The sequence below is a fragment of the Paramormyrops kingsleyae genome, chromosome 2 (assembly GCF_048594095.1).
Source record: "Paramormyrops kingsleyae isolate MSU_618 chromosome 2, PKINGS_0.4, whole genome shotgun sequence".
Classification (NCBI taxonomy): domain Eukaryota; kingdom Metazoa; phylum Chordata; class Actinopteri; order Osteoglossiformes; family Mormyridae; genus Paramormyrops; species Paramormyrops kingsleyae.
In genome coordinates, this window is record NC_132798.1 from 30,926,139 (window position 1) to 30,945,585 (window position 19,447).

Below are 19,447 nucleotides of genomic sequence, written 5' to 3' on the forward strand. Positions count from 1 at the left end.
CTCTGTTCCGTCCTGGGGCTGTATTACATCATAATTTACCAAAATCTTAAATATGCTCTCCTAACTTTAGGGTAACAATTAAGCTGTCCTAGCTTCCCGTGTTCCCCTCATACTGTTCGCTATAACTAAATTATTTAATTCATAATGAAAATGTACGTAGCTCCGCTCATGACGTAACGATAAAATTATATATATATATATATGTATATATGTGGCGGTCACGTTTTAATATATCGTGGGAATGAATTACAGTACGTAGTCCCTCCGTATCCGCGGATTACTTTGGTCCGAAAAATTTTAAGTGTGTTTTTTCATAGTTCTTTCGTCCTTCGACGGTTATAAAAAGCATGCTTCACATTGCTTCATTATCCCTTGATAGATGTTTTTCATTGTTGTATCATTTCTTAAGAATTATTTGTGATTGCGTAATTTATTAATTAAACTTGGCCATATTGTATAGGTACGTACAAGAAAATCATTCGGGCAGACTACTGTAGTAAAACGTGATCACGATATATATAATGTTTATCGCTATGTTAACATGAGCGTTGCTGTATACTTATCCTGAAGCTAGGAGAGTTTATTTAAGAATTTGGGAAGTTAAGAATTGTAAAATACAGTTTCCTGTCTTAGGATATAGGAACAATGACTTAGGAACTGTTCATCTATAATGCATCTGCAAGTCAGAAAGTTTCTGTAGTGCAGGCCCAAGACTGAAGAGACGTACAAAACGTGGTAATAAATTAACGAGAACTGGACAAGACGAAATCGGTCTGTTGTGACTTAGTTTGCAATCGGTCTTTGACAGTTGATGTCACACTCGCTAAAGTCGCAGTGTATTCTGGGTCGAATCGCCATTTTGCAGGTATATAACTCAAGAGCAAGCGTTTGCATCCGCCTTTATCCTTCGAAAGATGGGATACTCGTGCTGTGTGAAAGGCTGTCATACTAAATCACAAGGCAGAAAGGTGGACCACAACATAAGATTTTTTCGGATTCCCACTTGGAAAAAAGGATATGGACGGCAGGTAGAGGAGGTGTTAAATTATTCCATGTATTATTTATTATGCATTTGTAAGGCTGTCTACAGGATTACAGTTAACTTCATCATATAATTACTAATAACTTAACTTGAACATAAGAAATTTATTGAAGTAGCCATTTGGCTGCATCCAGACCTGTTAGAATCTAATATGCCTGGACCATGTCCCCCCTTAGTCTAATTTGTTCGAGGCTGTACAGATTTGTTTGCAACTTGATTACAAGTTAGCGTACCTTTGCAGTGACAATTGTGTTGTCGCAGTCCTGCGTTCGAAATGTGAACAGATCCCACACCCAGCCATTGATGAAATGTCCGTGGGCTTCAAGAGATTTATAGTTCTTGAACTGTTCATATGTGTAAGCCCTGATACCATAAACAAGGTAGTTTGTTATATCCAGAGATGAAGCTAGAGGCAACAATGTCGCGTCGGAATTCCATTTTTTTATTTGAGATCATACGGATCTATATTGCTGATTGTTGACAATTTAGCCAAATACTGATCCCTGGCGTCCTTCGTAAGTTTTTCTCTGTAAGGAATTTTCTCGTTCTGCTTTTTCTTCTCCATTCTTCCTAGTGTTTGCGTCCGCAAATACCTTCAAAATGGCGAATGGGGGCGTGTCAGACACTGCAGACACGTGACTGACAAAGACCGATCGAACTACTATAGATGTTACGTTTTTTTTAGAACCTACCCACTGAGTTTGATAGGTGACTTTGACAAATTATTGTAATGATCATTTTATCATTTATCATTTTAATTGTGATTTAAAGAATAATTTAAATAGTAATTTAATTGATTATTTAAATTATTTAAATTAGGCCTACATTTTAATTGCAATTTAAAGTTATTCAAATGACATATTTATGAATAGTCATTTAGATGACAATTGAACTTAAAATTTAAATACAATAAACGTTTAAATTACATATTCATTTATTGAGTAATTGTCACAAAACACCCTCCATAACATGTACATCCCGTATACCCCGTTATGCCTTTACGAGGAGGGGATTTTATTTTGAAATACAGTCATTTACGTCCAGCGGAAGTAACTACGTGGGGTGTGGTCTAGTCGGTGCGGGCCTCACGTGGGCAGTAATGGCGGCGTCCTGTCAGTAGCGGCTCATGTAAATAATGGACGATTTCCCTGTGAGCTTGGATTCCGATGGCTCTAATATGGAGTAAATAACGAGATACTCGTTTTGGAGCAATGGGGACTCCGGCTACTCGGCTGTATCGCAGCTTGGAAGGGCTGTTTGCGGTTTACAAACCGGCAGGGGTTCACTGGAAGCTGGTCCGGGACACCGTAGAAACCAACCTGCTGAAAGGTACATAGTGCAGGGCCAGTCTGGCTGTAGACCGGGGAAACTGCGGACTCACAAAAACGCACTTCTCGGACTGCTAAGTTTTTCAATTTTGTGTTTTGCAAAAAAAGGAATTTGCGTGAATGAAACTTTACCGATAATATACAAATATACATGCTATTAAGATAAGTACAATAAACATGTTTAGTTCATGATGAGGTTAATTTATTTAACTGATCTGATTTTCATCCAGGCCCTCCTTGGCGTGGCAGCGATAATATCTAATCAGCTAAGCATTACTCTAACGTGAGTGTCAAAGCGACGCGCTGCTCAATCTTCCTACAGGTATAAACTGTGCTCCACCTCCGGCGTTGCGGACCCAGGTGAAGTTTCTCCTGCAGAGCGGTGCAGGGAGTGAGGCCCATAAAGAGGTTACGCTGAGGCCGGTTCGGCTTCCGGTACTGGCAGATCACCCTCTCGGTGAGCTAAACATGCTGCTCTAAATTTGTCAGTGTTGCGTCTTTCTCTTCATTCTCATGCCATTCCAGTCTCATTCCCCATCGTTCCCAAAACGAGTCTTATCCCATTTTGCCAATTTGAAAAAGGACGGATTTTTTGTTGCAAATTAACTGAAAGATACCAACTTCACAAGTTAAAACATCCAGCATAGAAACTGAAATTGTCTTTTAACTGTTTATGAAATTAACCATAATTTTAACAATTTTCCCCCACATCTTATCCACTTCAGCCTATGTATACTAAGTGCAACATATTCAAATACAACAATAGTGTTAAAACAGTGTTCCAGAGTCACTTTCGGGGGATTTGATGTGCTTTGTTATTAATTAGCATTGGTGTATGACACATTTCGTGAATAAAGAGTAATAGTGCAGCGGATTGCGGAAAATCGATTTACATTTTCTGATGCTAGATACCACAGGTACTTCATGTGCATATTTTAACTGAAATGATAAAAATGGCGTGTGATGTGTTTTGGAAATGAACTCCTCATTTACTCCCACATCAACAGGGTCATGTGGCCCTTTTCCTCATAACTTTTGTCAGTGTATGTGAGCAGGCTGCATGGCGGGTGACTCTGCTCTCTCCCTGTCCTTCCCAGTAACTGGACCGGAGTTCCAGAAGCTGCGGGTTGGAGTGGGACATCGACTGGATGTATTTTCCTCTGGGGTCTTTGGTTTGTTTCTGACACACGTGATGCTCAGGTGCTGTATAAGCTTATGTGCTCAGGCTGATTAATGACACAGCGCCATGTTTTTCAGTGCTGGGAGTGGGGAACGGAAATGCCAAGTTTAAGGAAATGTACGAGCGCTACAACACCAGGGTAACTATCAGTGCATCTGGCTGTGTGAGTCAGAGCACTGAAACTGCATACCAGTGTAAATACAGGAGTCTGTTATTATAAGCATATCCGTGCTAATGTGTGTTTGTTATAGTGTGTGTGTTTCATATTAGGATTACACGTTGGAGGGGGAGTTTGGTAGAGCTACAGATGACTTCTCACATGGCGGACGTGTCATTGAAAGAACAACTTACGGTATGGCTCCGCACAGACTGCTGTGCTGCGCTGGTTCATGCTGCATTCAGTCATAATGTAGAGGAATGAATCCAGTGGCTGTAGTAGAGTTTCTGCTCTGCTGGTCTTTTCTGTTTATAATTATTGTTTAGGTAAGTAGGTAAAATGACGAATTTGTTGCCTGACCTCTAGATCACATAACATGCGACAAACTGGAGAGAGTTCTCGCTATGATCCAGGGAGCCAACCAGAAAGCCTTGCTCTCGTAAGTGCGCCTTTCACTTCCATCTCTGCCTGTCCCCCTGACTTTTCAAATGAAAAGCCGGGTTTGAGCTGTTTCCCAGGGTCCTGTTGCATTGTGGTTTCTTTGATTGTCTTTGCCTCACTTGAACACCAGAGGGCAGCGCTGAGCGCCTTTCGGATTGTGAGTTTTATTAAGGTCATTCATGTCTCCGCAGGTACTCCAATGTAGACATGCGCTCCCAGGAGGCCTATGAGCTGGCAGTGAGGGGGATGCTGTTCCCTGAGGGGAAGACCCCACCCATCCTTACTGGCCTGCGTTGCCTGGACTTCCAGCCACCTCGCTTCACCCTGGGTACCCTGGCACTCCCTTCCTCATCTCCCGGCAGACAGACACGGCACCCTCCTCTGACTGGCAGTGCATTTTGACTCATCTGCAGCTTCTCTCCTGCAGAGGTCCAGTGCATGAACGAGACCCAGAGGTACCTGCGCAGACTGCTGCACGAAGTGGGCTTGGAGCTGCGCAGCTCGGCCATCTGCGTCGGCATCCGCCGCGTGCGGGATGGGCCGTTCACCCTGCAGGAGGCACTGACACGCCAGCGATGGACCCTGCCTGATGTGGCGCAGGCCGTCTGCCAGGCCCATTCCATTAGGAGAAAGAGTGGCAAGGCCTTTTCCCAAGGAGCAGGGTGACTGGGGGCAGCGGGGGGACACTGTCTTTGCTGTGTGCGTTTGCGTGCCGTGCTTGCGGCTTCCTTAAGGTGATTTTCTCAGGAGACGATTCTGTGACGTGCTGTGTGTGTCGCATATTGTGTAAGGCCACCCCCTTAGCGTCTGCGCTTTTCACTTCTCTGTGGCTTTTTTGATCCTCGTGTGACTGTATCTCCCCATTTTTTTTTCCTTACCATGATTGACAGTGATACTGAGGCTTCGTAAATTCCACCATGGTGCTTTTGGTCTGAATAAACACCCAAAGCCATAAGCAGTCTGTCTGTCAGCTGGTCCTTCCTCCCTGTCCGTCAGGCTTCCCTGCGCCCGGTGACTGCAGGGCATGCCCCCAGGATTACTATGGAGCTCAGCACCCCCCACCCCCCAGGGTTACTCTGGAGGTCACCCCTCCCATCATGATTACTCTGAAGGTCACACCACCCGCCTCACGGTTACTCTGGAGGAGTCCCTTCCCCCTCACGGTTACTCTGAAGGTCACACCCCCCCCCAGCACAATCTTACTTTGGAGCTCACTCCCCGCCCCCCCAAAGGCTTCAAATTAACCCTAAGGGTGGGGGGGTGAACCACAGGAACCTTACTATGTCGCCCCTCAGGGTGACTGCAGTGCTCGCGGACACCTGCAGCCCAGCGACTACGTGTTAATTACAGCCAGTTATTTTTAGGTAGTGTCGCCGTATTTACAAACTCTTTTATTTCTGTCAGTCATCGGCAGCCACATTTGTTTAGTTTCTGTAGTTACTAGCCTGCTAATTAAATGCCCTTTGATGTCTTCATGTTTTTTCCTCTGAGCTCTCGGCAGCCCTGCATGTACAGTCCAAGTCGCTGGGGAGCAAAGTGGAGCTCGGATACCCTGAAAAGGACACAGGCTCCCCTGAAAGCTTCCCCTGAGACCTTTAGGGGGAGCTCTAAGAAATTGTCCACTTTCGTCTTATAGATTATACTTTATTTTCAGTACATTAAGGTTCCTGAAATAAAAAACAGCAATAGTACAAATATGTGGATGTTGTGTGTTTATTCGCTCCTTCCTTACTACTAGGTTTACACCTGAACTGCTCATCATTGAGTGGATGCAGCTTTTGAAAGGAAGTCGTTAACTAAAACAAAGTGTCTTTATTCAGTATTTTGGAGCAGTTTATGGATTCAGTGTCAAAACTGAAACAAGCCCCCGGAGTGGCAGAGAGGGACAGAGAGAGAGATGGAGCTGACAGCTACTGTATTTCGCTGTGGTTAAAAACAAGCTAGCGGAATAAAGTGATGTGTTGTGCTTGATGGGTGTGTATGAGAAGCAGAAAGATGTTACCTGTAAAGATACTACCCTCTGCTTTGGGAGTTTGTTTTTTGTTACTCTGATCAGACTAATCAACTTCTTGCGTGATTGTTATGAAATGTAACTGACTATTAATTGTCTGCAGTAGGAATAGTAGAATGCTTTCCATAGAAACCCTGTTATTGACCGCACTGTTGTGCACTCCTATGTATACTGTATGTGTGCGTGCCACTTAGGAAGTCGTGGTGCACACTGGAGAATAGGGCTTTCCCGAAATTCACTGTAATTCGAACTGTGCCTGCATGGATCCATTGTTAAAAGACACAGATGTTAAAAAATGCCAGGATGTGTTAGTGTCGTGTTTCCGTTCGTACGACGCACACCTGCAGTGTTATATTGTTGTTTGCTGGGATGTACAGGGTGTGAGATTTTCAATTCGAGATAAGTCTGCACACTCATTTACATGCAGGTAACAGTTTTTTTTTTTTACATTGCAAATAGTCTGTTGGGTTTGCAAACTACGCCAGCACTTTTGGCATTGCAAATTTTAGACGTGCAATGCAATAACATAGATTTGCTGTAAGATTATTTGCGTAAGTGTGAGAGTCAAAAAGTGTCACGCCAGATGCGTGACAGTTGGCAGCCCTGAATGTAAATAATATATGAGCATCATATTATCTATCAGATCAGTTCCAAAGTAAAACTACTGGGCTTTCATGGTTTGTACAGGATGGACACTGTTCAGACAAAGTGGCCTTTATACCTGTAGGGCTGAGGTTTGAATCCTCTCTCCACTCTCTTGGGGACTTGGAATCCTTCCACATTTCAGTGAACTGAATTCTCAGAATGGCCAGTAGGATGCGATTGTTTGTGTGAATGTGTGTCTGCCCTGCAACTGGCATCAGTACTCCAGCCTTGTGCTGAATTCTGCCTGAAATGGGTTCCAGACCCTCCTTGAACCCTGATTAGGATAAGGAACTAAAAGATGGATGGATGGGACTCCTGACTTAGAGCCAAATCTGCTTTAAATTCAGCTGTTTCCTTTATATTATGATAACCCCATCAGTCTTCCATATGCACTTATTCGATGCAGGTCCTACCCCCAGGAATTCACATGGCCTAAGGGCACACCATTCCATCACAGGGCCTAGCTATAAGAATACTGTTATTATTTATGTCATGTTTTAATAAGCGTTTCCCAGTCTACATTCTCTGCCAGCAGCCCAGGGGTACAAAGTGCGATGTGATGGGACGTGATAAGTGTTATACTGTGGAGTTCACCAAAGTAAACATGAAGCATAAACGCTGTGGGCTGAAGATAAGGACCTGGTCTGCCCCAAAGGCTTGGCTTTATTGTAAAATGGAATTCCTGCTCCCTTAGCACACCAACCCTTATCCGTTTGATTCATGGTGAGGCGTTACATATTTCGTCATTGTCTATCCTCCCTTCCACCTCTCTATCTTGCCCGGGGATTGGGTCCTACATCCTATCTCAAGAAGAGGAGGGTGCAAGAGCTCATGTGAGGAAAGACGTCTGCCCCCCCCCCCAGATATCCGTCCTGCTCTTGATTATGGCAATTCCCTTGACATAATGGCAGTGACTCACTTGTGCTATCGGTCGCCAGATGTTGGAATGAGATTTGTCATTAAAATTTCTTACAGCTCGCGCTCGCTTCGCAAGCACATGCCGATACCTGTCTTAGAGGTGCAGTGAACCAGTGGGGTTCAATGATTCTGTACAAAAAAGGCAGACAAAAAACCAATGAATACAAACAAAGGGTTTCTGGACTTGGATCAAGATGAATGGATGTTCTTGGGTGTCGCTGTCTTGTGCACGACGGAACAGACGCATGCCGACACCATGATGGGGATCTGTGAAGAGGGACATTTCAGCAAGATTTTTACGACAAAGTCTTTCAGGTAGATTAAAGTTTTTTTTCATATGTAACGTGATTTGGTGCTCTGATGATAGTAATTCACGGGGAAATTTGAGTATTTGTTTTGATCGTGGAGATCTTGGCGTGACTAAGGACAATTGAGTGTGCTACAGGAAATATTAAAGTGAAACTTGCACTTGTATTTTCAATCCTCCTGCATATAATGGCCAAGTCCGATTAGCAAATCAGTAATTACCCGTGACGCCGTGTGAATGGTCCCGGCTGTAGGGGGAGACACAGGGCGTGAGCCTTGCTTTTGTGGTAGTGTTTGGGGTAGTTCTGTCCACACTTAAACACAGGTGTTCTAGGCCAATGAGACATTGTGAGGCAAATGACACAAAGAGGTCATTAAATAATAGATGCTAATAACTTGAACAAAAAAACAATCCAACCGAGATGATAAGGGCAGGAATGCCAAGCAGAGCCGTTAATGGACAGCCTCGTCTTACCGAAGGGTTGAGGAAATAGAATCCGCTTACCATCCTGCTTGCCACTGAAATTCTTCCTGAAAAAGTTTCACATTATTGCCCAAGGCATGCCCGCTGCTGGCTTTTCACTGACCTTGGAATAGTACACAGAGATATTGTACTTAAGTTGATGTCAGCTGATCTCCAGTGATTCTCTGTGTATTTCTTCCTTTGCTTGCAGGTTACTTCACGCTTTTATTAATTTCAACCAGCCAGAGACGTTCCGGCCAAATTCAGGTCAAACTGCAGTGCAACCTGAGATCCCATCACCTCAAACAAGGTTCACTTTCCAGTCCTGTTACGCTCCTGTCATTTAGGCTGCAGTTGTGGAGTTTAATGATTAATCTACTGAGTTTAATCAGGCCCCTGTTCATTTTTCTGCTTCTTGTTTTGTCCAGTTTCCTCTTGCTTGCGTAGCTTTTCTTTTATGTTGTACTGGCTCCCTTGCTATTGCATTTTGACTGGCAGACACGGTACAAACACAGATGAGTGCCCCTCTATCTTTCTGTTCTGACCCCTCCCACAATGTACACCCTCAGCAAACCTCCACCCAGAACAGCTTCCTAATCCACCCTATAAATTGCAGAAGCAAGACCAAACAAACACATATGGTCCCTTCCGCTCAAGAATTGCTCTGTATGGAATGTGTAAACACCACCTGAGCCGTGTTACATATTTACTGTCCCACAGGTGGCAGTGGCCTGAAGGAGGGAAGAAGGGAGATAGAGAGAGAGAGAGAGAGAGAGAGAGAGAGCGAGCGAGCAGGAGGGAGTGACAGAAACATAATTCTAGTTTAAAAGCACAATTGTAGAGTGGCTGAATGCTTGTTGGTTAAGACAGAGACTGGGTGAAGACTGAAGCTTGAGGGTAAGTGAGACAGCTTTCTTCTAAGTGGGTTCATGTTCTGCATCTTCTGACTGCTGGACATTTGTGGGTTAATAGATAACAGACTGGGATAGCCCATCTGTGTGACAGTGCTGCCTATCACAATCTTTCATCTATGCTTGATCTATGGACACAAACTCAAACCAGTAGCGTTTGGAAGGAGCGGGTCCTGGGCTTAGAGACGTGTACGTCAGAGAGTGAGGGTCTCAGAAGGGGAAGCCTGGACATTCCAGACTTTCCTGTAGATATTAGAGCTTCTAGATCTGTAGTGCAGCAGCATAAAGGAAGCACCCCACTGCGATTCTGTAGTATGTATAACCGGTACATACAGTGTTATAATAATCATAATCCTCCATATTTAAAACGGCACTGTATTTCACTGCACTGTATTTTGAAAGTTAAAGATGAAATGTAATGCAGGATCAGGAGCTGGATGGTATAGAAATTATGTTTATTCCGAAAAAAGAATTGCGTGACTGAAGCTGACGGTGACCTGGTGTCTCATACCTCCACCGCTGGGGGTTTGAATCTCACCTCCTGTCTGAACGGGGTTTACATGTTCTTCCTGTGTTTGCATGGTCCATAGACATACTGGCTGATTAGCATCCATTAGCATCCATTATTTGCAGCTCTGTTCCAAATGCAGCCTGGGACATGCTCCACCCCTGAGATAAGTGGTTAGAACGAGGATGCATATAGCTGACCTTAGTTTCTGTCCATTATTAGACTGCAGGAAAAACTCAGACATGTTCTCCTTATAACTGTTACTTCCTTGTAACAGTACATGCAAGTCATGCAGCAAATGCAGGACCACAGAGGTCTAACAAGTTCTGTCATATTTATGGTGTGAATGGAAATGCATTATTTAATGAATTGACAGAATGTAACAAATCGAATGACGATAATAACAAGAATGATGATGATAATAGTGGGATAATCTCGCAACATAAAATGACAATGTTATTACATAATGCAGCATTATTACATAATGAGTTTTCACACAATATTTACAGAAAATCATGGGACCAACAGCCTAAAGGAATTCATTTCAGAGAGGCCAAGCACAGTTTACTGTACATATGTTTTCCTCTATGGCTCCAAAAGATTCCAGTGGTCCTGTATCCTGTAGCACTGATCAGTCCAAACTAAAGCAAATGGCACATCTGACACGGACTGACCCTGATAGACTTCCTCACATTGTCCAATTTTTGACAGGGACTGAAAGCTAAAACAGTGTAGATCCATCTCACATGTATGTTCACATGAGTATTGGTTCATTCAGTACAGTTATTCTTTCTCACTTTCTTGCTGTTGTGGGCTTGTGATTATGGTCTTTGATTATCAGTCTTTCTGGAGGATTTCCTTTCAAATTCTTACGCTACGCTATTGCACACTGCGTTATAATGACTCCAGGGCAGCTCACAGTCCACAGGATACATCAAGTACAAAGAATTTAGCATTTCAGTGATGTGCCTGCAGTAGCAGTGCCACCTGTTTTATGGTGGTGTTGATGGGAACTAGTCCTGTGCTTCTCACATCGAGTGACTTTGAGAAATGAGAGGGCTGAGAAGACTACTGCAGAGCCCTCACACGTACAGCGCTTTAAAAGCTACACTAACCACAGGAAGTGGACAGTTACCAAGCAGTTTTACAAACGAAAACACTCAAGGTTTATATTGAAGTAGTCGCCTTCTTGGCAGTTACAACAGTGGAAACTAATGGCGGTCATCCGTTTTGCTTTGTTCTTGCCTTATCTCGCCTTTCAACCCGCCACCTCTCAGCCCACTCTTTTCTCACATCATTAATTACATACAAAACATTTATCAATGTATATTTCCAGACTTTGCTTGTGACTGATAATGTGTGTGGGCTACGCTAATGTGAACCTGTCTGTTTGTCAGGCTGTTAGTGTGTGTAGCTTGTCACAATGACTTGACATTTATTTACTTACTTGCACAAACGCAGACACTTTTGTCCAAAGTGAAATACAAAAGAAGCAGGTAGTACAACCTTATTTCCAAAGAAGTTGGGACGCTGTATGGAATGTAAATAAAAACACAATGCAATGATTTGCAAAATCTCTGTAGGCAAGGGACAAGGCCAATAACCAATACTGAGCAGCCGTGGTCTTTGGGTCCTCAGGATGGCACTGCATTAAAAATAAATACAATTCTATAGTGGAAATCACTGCATGGGCTCAGGAACACTTCCGAAAACCGCTGTCTGTGAACACAGCTTTTCGCTGCCTCCACAAATGCAGGATGAAACACTACAATGCAAAGAAGAAGCCATATCTAATCATGATCCAGAAACGCTGCCGACTTCTCTGGGCCTGAGTTCATTTATGATGAACTGAGGCAAAGTGGAAAACTGTCCTGTGGTCTGATGAATCAAAATTTCAGTTTCTCTTTGGAAATCATAGCTGTTGCGTCCTCCATTGAAGACATTCGGCACATCATGAAACGAAAAATACAACAATGTAAACCTCAAACTGTTGAACAGCTAAAATCCTATATTAGGCAAGAATGGGACAAGATTTCACTTTCAAAACTCCACCAACTGCTCTCCTCAGTTCCCAAACATTTACAGAGTGTTGTTAAACAAAAGAGGTGATGTAACACAATGGTAAACTTGGCCCAGTGCCCACAAAAAGAGCTATTCACATCAAAACACAATGAAAGCTAGGATCCTAGTAGACAAGTACAGTACAAGAAAATGCAGTATTGCTAGGAAACCATAACTGAGGGCTGGCCAGTGATGGAGTAGGTCATGGATGGAAGCATTTTTTGAAAGTTGAGAGGTACTCTGCTGACTGGATGTAGATCGTATGTATCTTGTTCTACCATTAAAGAATGACATATAGGAAATGTCTAGAGTGAGACGTCACATGTGGTGGAGGGATCTTGAGGTGCCGTGAGCTTGCTGACCAAAGAGGAAGAAAAGGCATGTAGGTTTTTCTGAAGGCGCAGAAGTAATCTAATGAACGAAACACAACTGATCATTAGATTCCTTCTTCACCTTCAAAAAATGCCTCAGGACTGATGTCTCTCTGTGTTCCCTGAATGTTCTTAATGTTGTACATCTGGTCATTGTACAGTCATATTAGGTTCATTATTTGTTGGAAGATATTGTATAGCTTCTGCTCCACTTACAGCTGTACCTGGGCATTCATTGGAAGCTCAGCCTAGCTGCACTTGTGTCCAGGCGATACTTTGACAGCACATATGTTTGTAATGTGCCATTTGCCTGACCTGGACGCCGCCATGGGCAAAAACATCTGCTAAATAAAAGGTATTGATGTGTGCAGGTGGGCGCTGTTCTGTTAGCGAATCTGACGCGCAGCACCAGTGACTTGAACTTGATATGGGTGCCTGTCTGTTTGAAGCTCTGGTCAGGATAGAGCTGTTGTCTCGTGGTGAAATGACAAGTGACTGGACTAGGAGCTGATCTGCATATTGTAACAAATATGAATCTACAAGGTGCAGTGATAAACACCATTGCTTCACACCTCTATATATATATATATATATATATAAAATAATTATAATTAATATATATAAGTAATTATATATGTCCTGAAAACAAAACCATAAAGCATATGTGGCTGACTCATGTACATACAATGTAATAAGGCTAAAATAAAAGGGACAGAAAAACACTAGAAATGGTTGGGGTTCAAAGGGCTAACTCAGTACTGTGATTGGATGTAAAACATCCTGCTTCAAAGTTCAAATGTAACTAATAAGGTGTGTCTTATTTAAAAATGTTACATTTGTACAGAAGCATTTATATTGAAATTTTAAGGGAAAATTCCATGGTTCAAATTATACTGTGACACAATTTTAGGCCATACTACCTAGCCCAAAGATGATGCATAGGCTCCACATTTTATAGTGTGTTGTGTTATGTAGTCTGTTTCCGATCTAGACTTGGTCTAGCCCTACTTTGGTCTTGGTCTTGTCTCAGTCTCGATACACTCTGGTCTTGGTAATGACTTGGTCTCGGTCTAGGTGGTCTTGACTACATCACTACCTAGGTTCCTGGTAGATCTTTATGTAGATAATGTCTGTGATCCAAGCTGTAGAGTGATATGATGGTAAATGGTAGAGGCAGCAAGGAAGAAAAGAAGCTTGGTCACTGAGATGAACATACCATTTTGTCAGTATCAGTCAGCATGTCTCTAACGTGAAGCTGTTCTTCTGCCTTGTCAGCTCATTTGAGTGAAGGTGCCATGGGAAAGCTGCCAGCGAGACATGCTGTGTTGGGCATCTTGATGTCCATGGTGTTGGGTGCCACCATTATCGCACTAATCCTCATGGTCGTCCAGAATCAGACTGTAGACAGGCCACTAGGCCCTAAGGTGAGAATATATGCTATTTCCAGTGACTGACAGTGACCCTTTCAGTTTGGGACTCTGCGCCTTGGATTGAAAACACTGAGTGAACAGTGCATGTGTGTGACCCCTTCAGTATGGAATTGTGATCGACGCTGGCTCCACCCACACCGCCCTGTTCCTGTACCGGTGGCCCGCCGGAAAGGAGAACAATACTGCCATCGTGTCCCAAGTTGGGCTGTGCGACGTGGATGGTGAGTACTAGGCCAAACCTTCTCCTACTGAACCAGCTTCACTTTCCTGTTCATAATGCCTCATTGGGCCTCCTTGCCATGTTTGAAACCTCATTCTCTGTTCATCTTCTGTTGCATGGTCTGGCCTCTTCTGTCTTATGTTCTCTGTCAGAAAAAAGTACCAATTTGTACCTTTTGAGGGTACGGTTACTTGTCACTGGGGTTGTACCCTCAAGGGTTTGCCAATCGAACCCTTAGCTACACATAAATGTACCTTTTAAGGTACAGAAATGGATGCTGAGGGACATTTTTGTACCATTGAGGGTGCATTATTGTTGCTTGTCTCTTGTTTTTCTGACAGTGTTTGTATAAATCAATAATTTCTTCAAAAAATGAACATTCAGCGTGAAATGCATTTTTAATTTTTGTTGTGAAAAGTATTTTAACTTAGTCTGCAAAGTTCTGCAAATCAGTAGTGTGCCGCCTGATCGGTGACCGTACTGCCCCTCTCCAGGTCCTGGCATTTCCAGCTATGGCTTGGACCCCCCCAGAGCTGGGCAGAGTCTGGTGAAGTGCCTGAGAGATTTGAAACAGGCCATTCCAGCAGGGCAGTGGGGAGCGACCCCCGTATACCTGGGGGCCACGGCTGGTATGCGGCTGCTCAAGTGAGATGGCAGCCTTGCCCCCCACCCCAAACACGCAGCTGTGGCTGGTGTTTAAACAGCATTTATGAAAATGACATGTTAATAGCACTGTTGTAGTAAACAAATTACAAAGTGACCTAACTGAATGTTAACCTGAACTGTAGATTGCAGAACGCAACCCAGGCTGATGAGGTCATGAAGGAAGTTTCCAAAGCCATCCAAAGGTATCCCTTTGATTTCCGCGGAGCTCGGATACTCTCTGGTGTGGCGGAGGGGGCCTATGGCTGGATCACCATCAACTACTTACTTGAGGGATTTGTCAAGGTAGGTGGAGGTGATTTTAGAGCTGCTTTGTATGGTGAAAAATTCCAGTTGAGATGATTTCCACAGCCTTTGGTTCCTCGTGGTAATAAAATGGATCAGGAAGCCAAAACATCTTTATAATGAGCCTGGAGTTATTGATCCACAATCTTGGATCATGTATCATAGCTTCTATTATTTGTTATCAAAGAAACAGATTGTTGGAGTAGCCCAGTTCCCTGCTGGAATTTGGTGTACCTTGTACCAAAACAGTTTATGAGAGGACATCAGCAGTGGATGTGGAGAGGGGTGAAGTTCACGGGCTCCATGGTGTAATCTCACGTGCTGCTGGGTGACAGTTCTCCTTCCAGGGAAAGTGGCTGCACCCTGTAGGAAACAACATCCTGGGAGCTTTGGACATGGGTGGGGCCTCCACCCAAATCACCTTTGTCCCAGCAGGCCCGGTGCAGGACCCGCAAACGGCGGCGGATTTCCGCTTGTACGGCTTTAACTACAGAGTGTACACGCACAGTTACCTGTGCTACGGCAAGGAGCAGGCTATGAAGCAACTTCAGGTGCAGCTCCACACGGTAAGTGGGAGGAGCCTAGCCTGATGGCCGAGATGCGTGATAGCCGCACCCTGGTAGATGGGGCCGTTGTGATTGTATCTAGAAGGTGATAGCTCCACCCAGGTAGGCATGCCTAGCTGTCATCTGAGGCTGGTGAGAGCATCTTCTCCAAAGAGGATAAGGTCTTACCACAGGAAACTCTATGCAGGTTGACTGTTAGTTTATCACTGAGCACTCATCCTCCTCCCCCCCCCCCCCCCCCCACTACAGGTAAATTTTTCTCAGAACATCTCACACCCCTGCTACCACACGGGATTCCGGCTGAATCTGACCTTGGGTGACCTCTACAATTCGCCCTGCGTCAAAAAACCGACGTCCTTTGACCCGGCCGCCAACGTGACCTTCTACGGGAGCAGTGACCCGGAAAAGTGCTCACAGCTTGTGCAGCGTTTATTCAACTTCAGTGGCTGCACCTTCTCACCCAGCTGCTCCTTCAACGGCATCTACCAGCCACCTGTCAACGGCAACTTCTTCGTAAGACTCCCTTCGGCGTTTCTCATGTGGCAACACTAAATAAAAGCAAGATTTCATTATGTGAAGAGTTACATGCAAACATGCACTGCGTCAGTCTACGATTATAACACATTAGAATAAAATAGGTTATTTTTTAATAAGTTATTTGCAGTATTATCTAAAAGCATCATATTATGTAATATGATGGAGACTCCAGTGTACTGGAAGAGCAGTGATGGATGGATGGAAGTCATTCTAAGGCAGGATTTTTCTGAATATAGACCATGGCTCTCCAATGGAGGTTCTAACAGCCTCTAACCCCTGCCCCTCCTCAACCCCCAGGCATTTTCTGCTTACTTCTACACCTTCAACTTCCTTGGCCTGGTTCCTCAGGCTTCTCTGTCCCGTGTGAACAGCACCATCGACTCCTTCTGCAGGAGGAACTGGACTTCGGTGAGGCACCCCCCCCCCTACCCTGCCCCTGTCATTGTGATGATGATGGGACAGGATAGAGGTGACAGTGCATTATGAGGAGGAGGAAGTGGCCACAGCGAACAGTCACTGGTTCCATCAAAGCAGAGGCTTCATGAGCAGAGCATTATCAGCATTGACTGATGTTTGTTTATCGCAGGTGAAGACAGCATATCCATCAGAGAAAGATAAATACCTCCAGGATTACTGTGGCTCAGCTGTGTACATGAAGGCCCTCCTACTGGATGGCTTCAACTTCACTCAGAACTGGAACAGCATTAGCTTCCAGAAGAAGGTGAGAACACACAGTACTGTACAAATTTGAAGGAAGTGTTTGCAGCTTTTTGTCTAGGTAGTAACACATATGCAAAAAGTAACACAGTAAAAACTGTTTTTTTTTCTTTCTTTTCTCCAAAAAGTTACTGAGATCTTGTTGGATGGCTAGAAGAACACTGTATAGTACCCAAACCCCTCGTCAGGGGGCGCCTCAGTTATTCCATGAAATTAATAAATTTCATTGCAAGCTCACTTCAATCAATCAATTAATTAAATTAAAAATTCAATGAGGTATTGATCAGCCATACAAGGTGGGGTACTGGTTGAGTCAAATGAAGTACCTTTTCATTTAGCAGAGGTTTTCTTTGGCTGCCTAAGACTTTAGCACAGTATTGTAGATCCCAATCAAACAACTGCTAAACAAACAAAGTTAAACAGGTGTGTCCAATGAGAGTCGTTGTTAACAGTGAGTGAATGGAAATCATGGACAACTTTGTGTGTGTCTGTCCTACAGGCAGGAGATGCAGACATTGGCTGGACATTGGGATACATGCTGAATCTCACCAATCTAATCCCCAGTGAACCACTGGCACCAGTGACTGGCGTGGAGCACGGTCAATGGGCTGCAGGCATCTTCTTCATTGTGTTTGTCATGATCCTCAGCATCCTAGTTCTATTCATCCTGAGTGTCCGCAATACAGCCAACTGACAATAAAGAAAGGATGGAAAACAAAACATATGATTAATGCAAAAGCACAGTCAAGACAGGGATAACCAAGAGCAAGACAGGGATAACCAAAAGCAAGACAGGGATAACCAAGAGCAAGACAAGGATAACCAAAAGCAAGACAAGGATAACCAAAAGCAAGACAGGGATAACCAAAAGCAAGACAAGGATAACCAAAAGCAAGACAGGGATAACCAAAAGCAAGACAGGGATAACCAAGAGCAAGACAAGGATAACCAAAAGCAAGACAGGGATAACCAAGAGCAAGACAAGGATAACCAAAAGCAAGACAGGGATAACCAAGAGCAAGACAGGGATAACCAAAAGCAAGACAATGATAACCAAAAGCAAGACAAGGATAACCAAAAGCAAGACAATGATAACCAAAAGCAAGACAGGGATAACCAAAAGCAAGACAGGGATAACCAAAAGCAAGACAGGGATAACCAAGAGCAAGACAAGGATAACCAAAAGCAAGACAGGGATAACCAAAAGCAAGACAGGGATAACCAAGAGCGAGACAGGGATAACCAAAAGCAAGACAGGGCTCCCATGTCTATTTAAGATTAAATTATACTAATGTATTAGTAAACAGGAATATTGATGCAAACTTTACATTCATATAGTGTGGTTGTTATAGGTGATGCAAATCGCTCGTTTGAGGGGGAAACACCCTACTTGTAGATTTTTCCGGAAGTTTTTCCGTATTTTTCAGTGAGCTGTGAAATTTATTAGAACAAATGTTAATATAAGTGTATTTTATATATGTGATATATAAATATCTGTATAAATGTGTATATATAAATATACATGCAAACGGTCGCTCCTCGGCTTAGATGTGCAGACCATTGCACATTTTTTTTGAAAGTGTAATTTTTTCTAAACAAACTCAGGAAAGAACCAGCTGCTGGAACCGGAAGAGGGGAAAGGGGCGACTTCCTTTGAGGTGCCTTCCTCAGGAAAAACCTCTATTTTCAGGCTTCCCATGACATGGTATCTGAGGATATATGGACTGTCTGATTCAGATTTATGGATCCTGAGGTACAGTACAAGTCTGAACTGGCATTAATGACTGGCCTGAAATCTGTAATGTGTGTAACCTTGACTATATTTTATGTAGAAATATCTTTGCTGGCTGCACTGTAACACTCACATTAGTGCCTCGGCCTCACGAATGATGGATTTTGTATGGGTCCTTGTTAACGTCTGTCCAAGCCCATTTTTTCCTCCTCATCTTCTTATGTAAGGTTTAGCGTTAGGGTTCAATTTTGCTCTTGTAAAAACCCAGAAAATGCCCGGTACACCAGATCGGCCAGTCCAGGCCTGCCTTTGACTGATGGCGAGTGAATGAATTCTGTCACCTTGAACCCAACATGTTAGCTGGTGATTTGTTTGTGTGCAACACCATCTTTGTATGTTTGTCAATACCTGAAATTCAGAAAAGCAAAACTCTTTCTATTAGGATACATTTATTTTTGTTATCTATTATAAGTTATACAAATTATAAATAAAGATTTTATTAGTGTAAATGCACCACTTGCTGTTTATCATTCATCTAACCCTTTACAGGTGTTTCTCAGCTTACAAGTTCATAAACAGGTTATTAAAATACAATGTGGCATTACACTGAACATTGTATTTATTTATCATGTGAAAGGCAAAGTTTTTTCAAACTATAATGTCACTATTAATACATGAACTGTACTTTGCCTCCCTCTGCTTGGGAAAAAATGTTACTGCAGATTGTACCTCAGAAAACTGGTAATTCTCTCCTCTCTGTGAAAACACATTTTCAATGGGTATCATTTACAAGTAATGCGTCATAGCAGCTAATCTCCATGGTTGTGGGTATGGCCCCTGTCAGGAAGTGCAAGGTATGAGTTAGCCCAAAGTCCTGGGTTTTTGGGGACTTGTGCGGCTTCAGGCTATCGAAACTTAAACTGGTTACTAGGTTACTGTAGAGGACTGGTTTATA

General features: G+C 43.4%; 2 protein-coding genes across 5 annotated transcripts; both read left to right on the forward strand.

Moving 5' to 3' along the window:
* Positions 1-1,982: 1,982 nt before the first annotated feature.
* Positions 1,983-5,103, forward strand: trub2 (TruB pseudouridine (psi) synthase family member 2). The gene is made up of 8 exons (XM_023820751.2): positions 1,983-2,371; positions 2,693-2,827; positions 3,468-3,542; positions 3,628-3,689; positions 3,821-3,902; positions 4,074-4,146; positions 4,340-4,476; positions 4,576-5,103. The coding sequence occupies exons 1-8, from the start codon at positions 2,254-2,256 to the stop codon at positions 4,812-4,814; spliced, it is 921 nt and encodes a 306-aa protein (XP_023676519.1). The 5' UTR covers positions 1,983-2,253; the 3' UTR covers positions 4,815-5,103.
* A 2,586-nt stretch (positions 5,104-7,689) lies between these two features.
* Positions 7,690-19,001, forward strand: entpd8 (ectonucleoside triphosphate diphosphohydrolase 8). 4 transcript variants are annotated; one of them, XM_072708936.1, is made up of 12 exons: positions 7,691-8,037; positions 8,703-8,801; positions 9,212-9,388; positions 13,618-13,766; positions 13,876-13,993; positions 14,487-14,637; positions 14,781-14,940; positions 15,276-15,506; positions 15,756-16,019; positions 16,341-16,451; positions 16,630-16,764; positions 17,260-19,001. In XM_072708936.1, the coding sequence occupies exons 4-12, from the start codon at positions 13,638-13,640 to the stop codon at positions 17,452-17,454; spliced, it is 1,494 nt and encodes a 497-aa protein (XP_072565037.1). In that variant the 5' UTR covers positions 7,691-8,037; positions 8,703-8,801; positions 9,212-9,388; positions 13,618-13,637; the 3' UTR covers positions 17,455-19,001. The 4 variants fall into 4 exon arrangements, with proteins under 4 accessions (XP_023676400.1, XP_023676401.1, XP_072565037.1 ...); XM_023820632.2 differs by lacking the exon at positions 9,212-9,388 and having other exon boundaries at positions 7,690-8,037; XM_023820633.2 differs by lacking the exons at positions 8,703-8,801; positions 9,212-9,388 and having other exon boundaries at positions 7,690-8,037.
* The last annotated feature ends 446 nt before the right edge of the window (positions 19,002-19,447 follow it).

What these genes read in the sequence shown, in the direction of transcription:
- entpd8 (XM_023820632.2), top strand. Translation starts at nt 13,638, where the DNA reads ATGGGAAAGCTGCCAGCGAGACATGCTGTGTTGGGCATCTTGATGTCC. An exon ending in TACTTGAGGGATTTGTCAAG is followed by an intron (nt 14,941 to 15,275) that starts GTAGGTGGAGGT and finishes GCTGGGTGACAG; the next exon opens with TTCTCCTTCCAGGGAAAGTG. An exon ending in GCAGGAGGAACTGGACTTCG is followed by an intron (nt 16,452 to 16,629) that starts GTGAGGCACCCC and finishes TGTTTATCGCAG; the next exon opens with GTGAAGACAGCATATCCATC.
- trub2 (XM_023820751.2), top strand. Translation starts at nt 2,254, where the DNA reads ATGGGGACTCCGGCTACTCGGCTGTATCGCAGCTTGGAAGGGCTGTTT. An exon ending in ACTGGCAGATCACCCTCTCG is followed by an intron (nt 2,828 to 3,467) that starts GTGAGCTAAACA and finishes TGTCCTTCCCAG; the next exon opens with TAACTGGACCGGAGTTCCAG. An exon ending in GCCACCTCGCTTCACCCTGG is followed by an intron (nt 4,477 to 4,575) that starts GTACCCTGGCAC and finishes TCTCTCCTGCAG; the next exon opens with AGGTCCAGTGCATGAACGAG.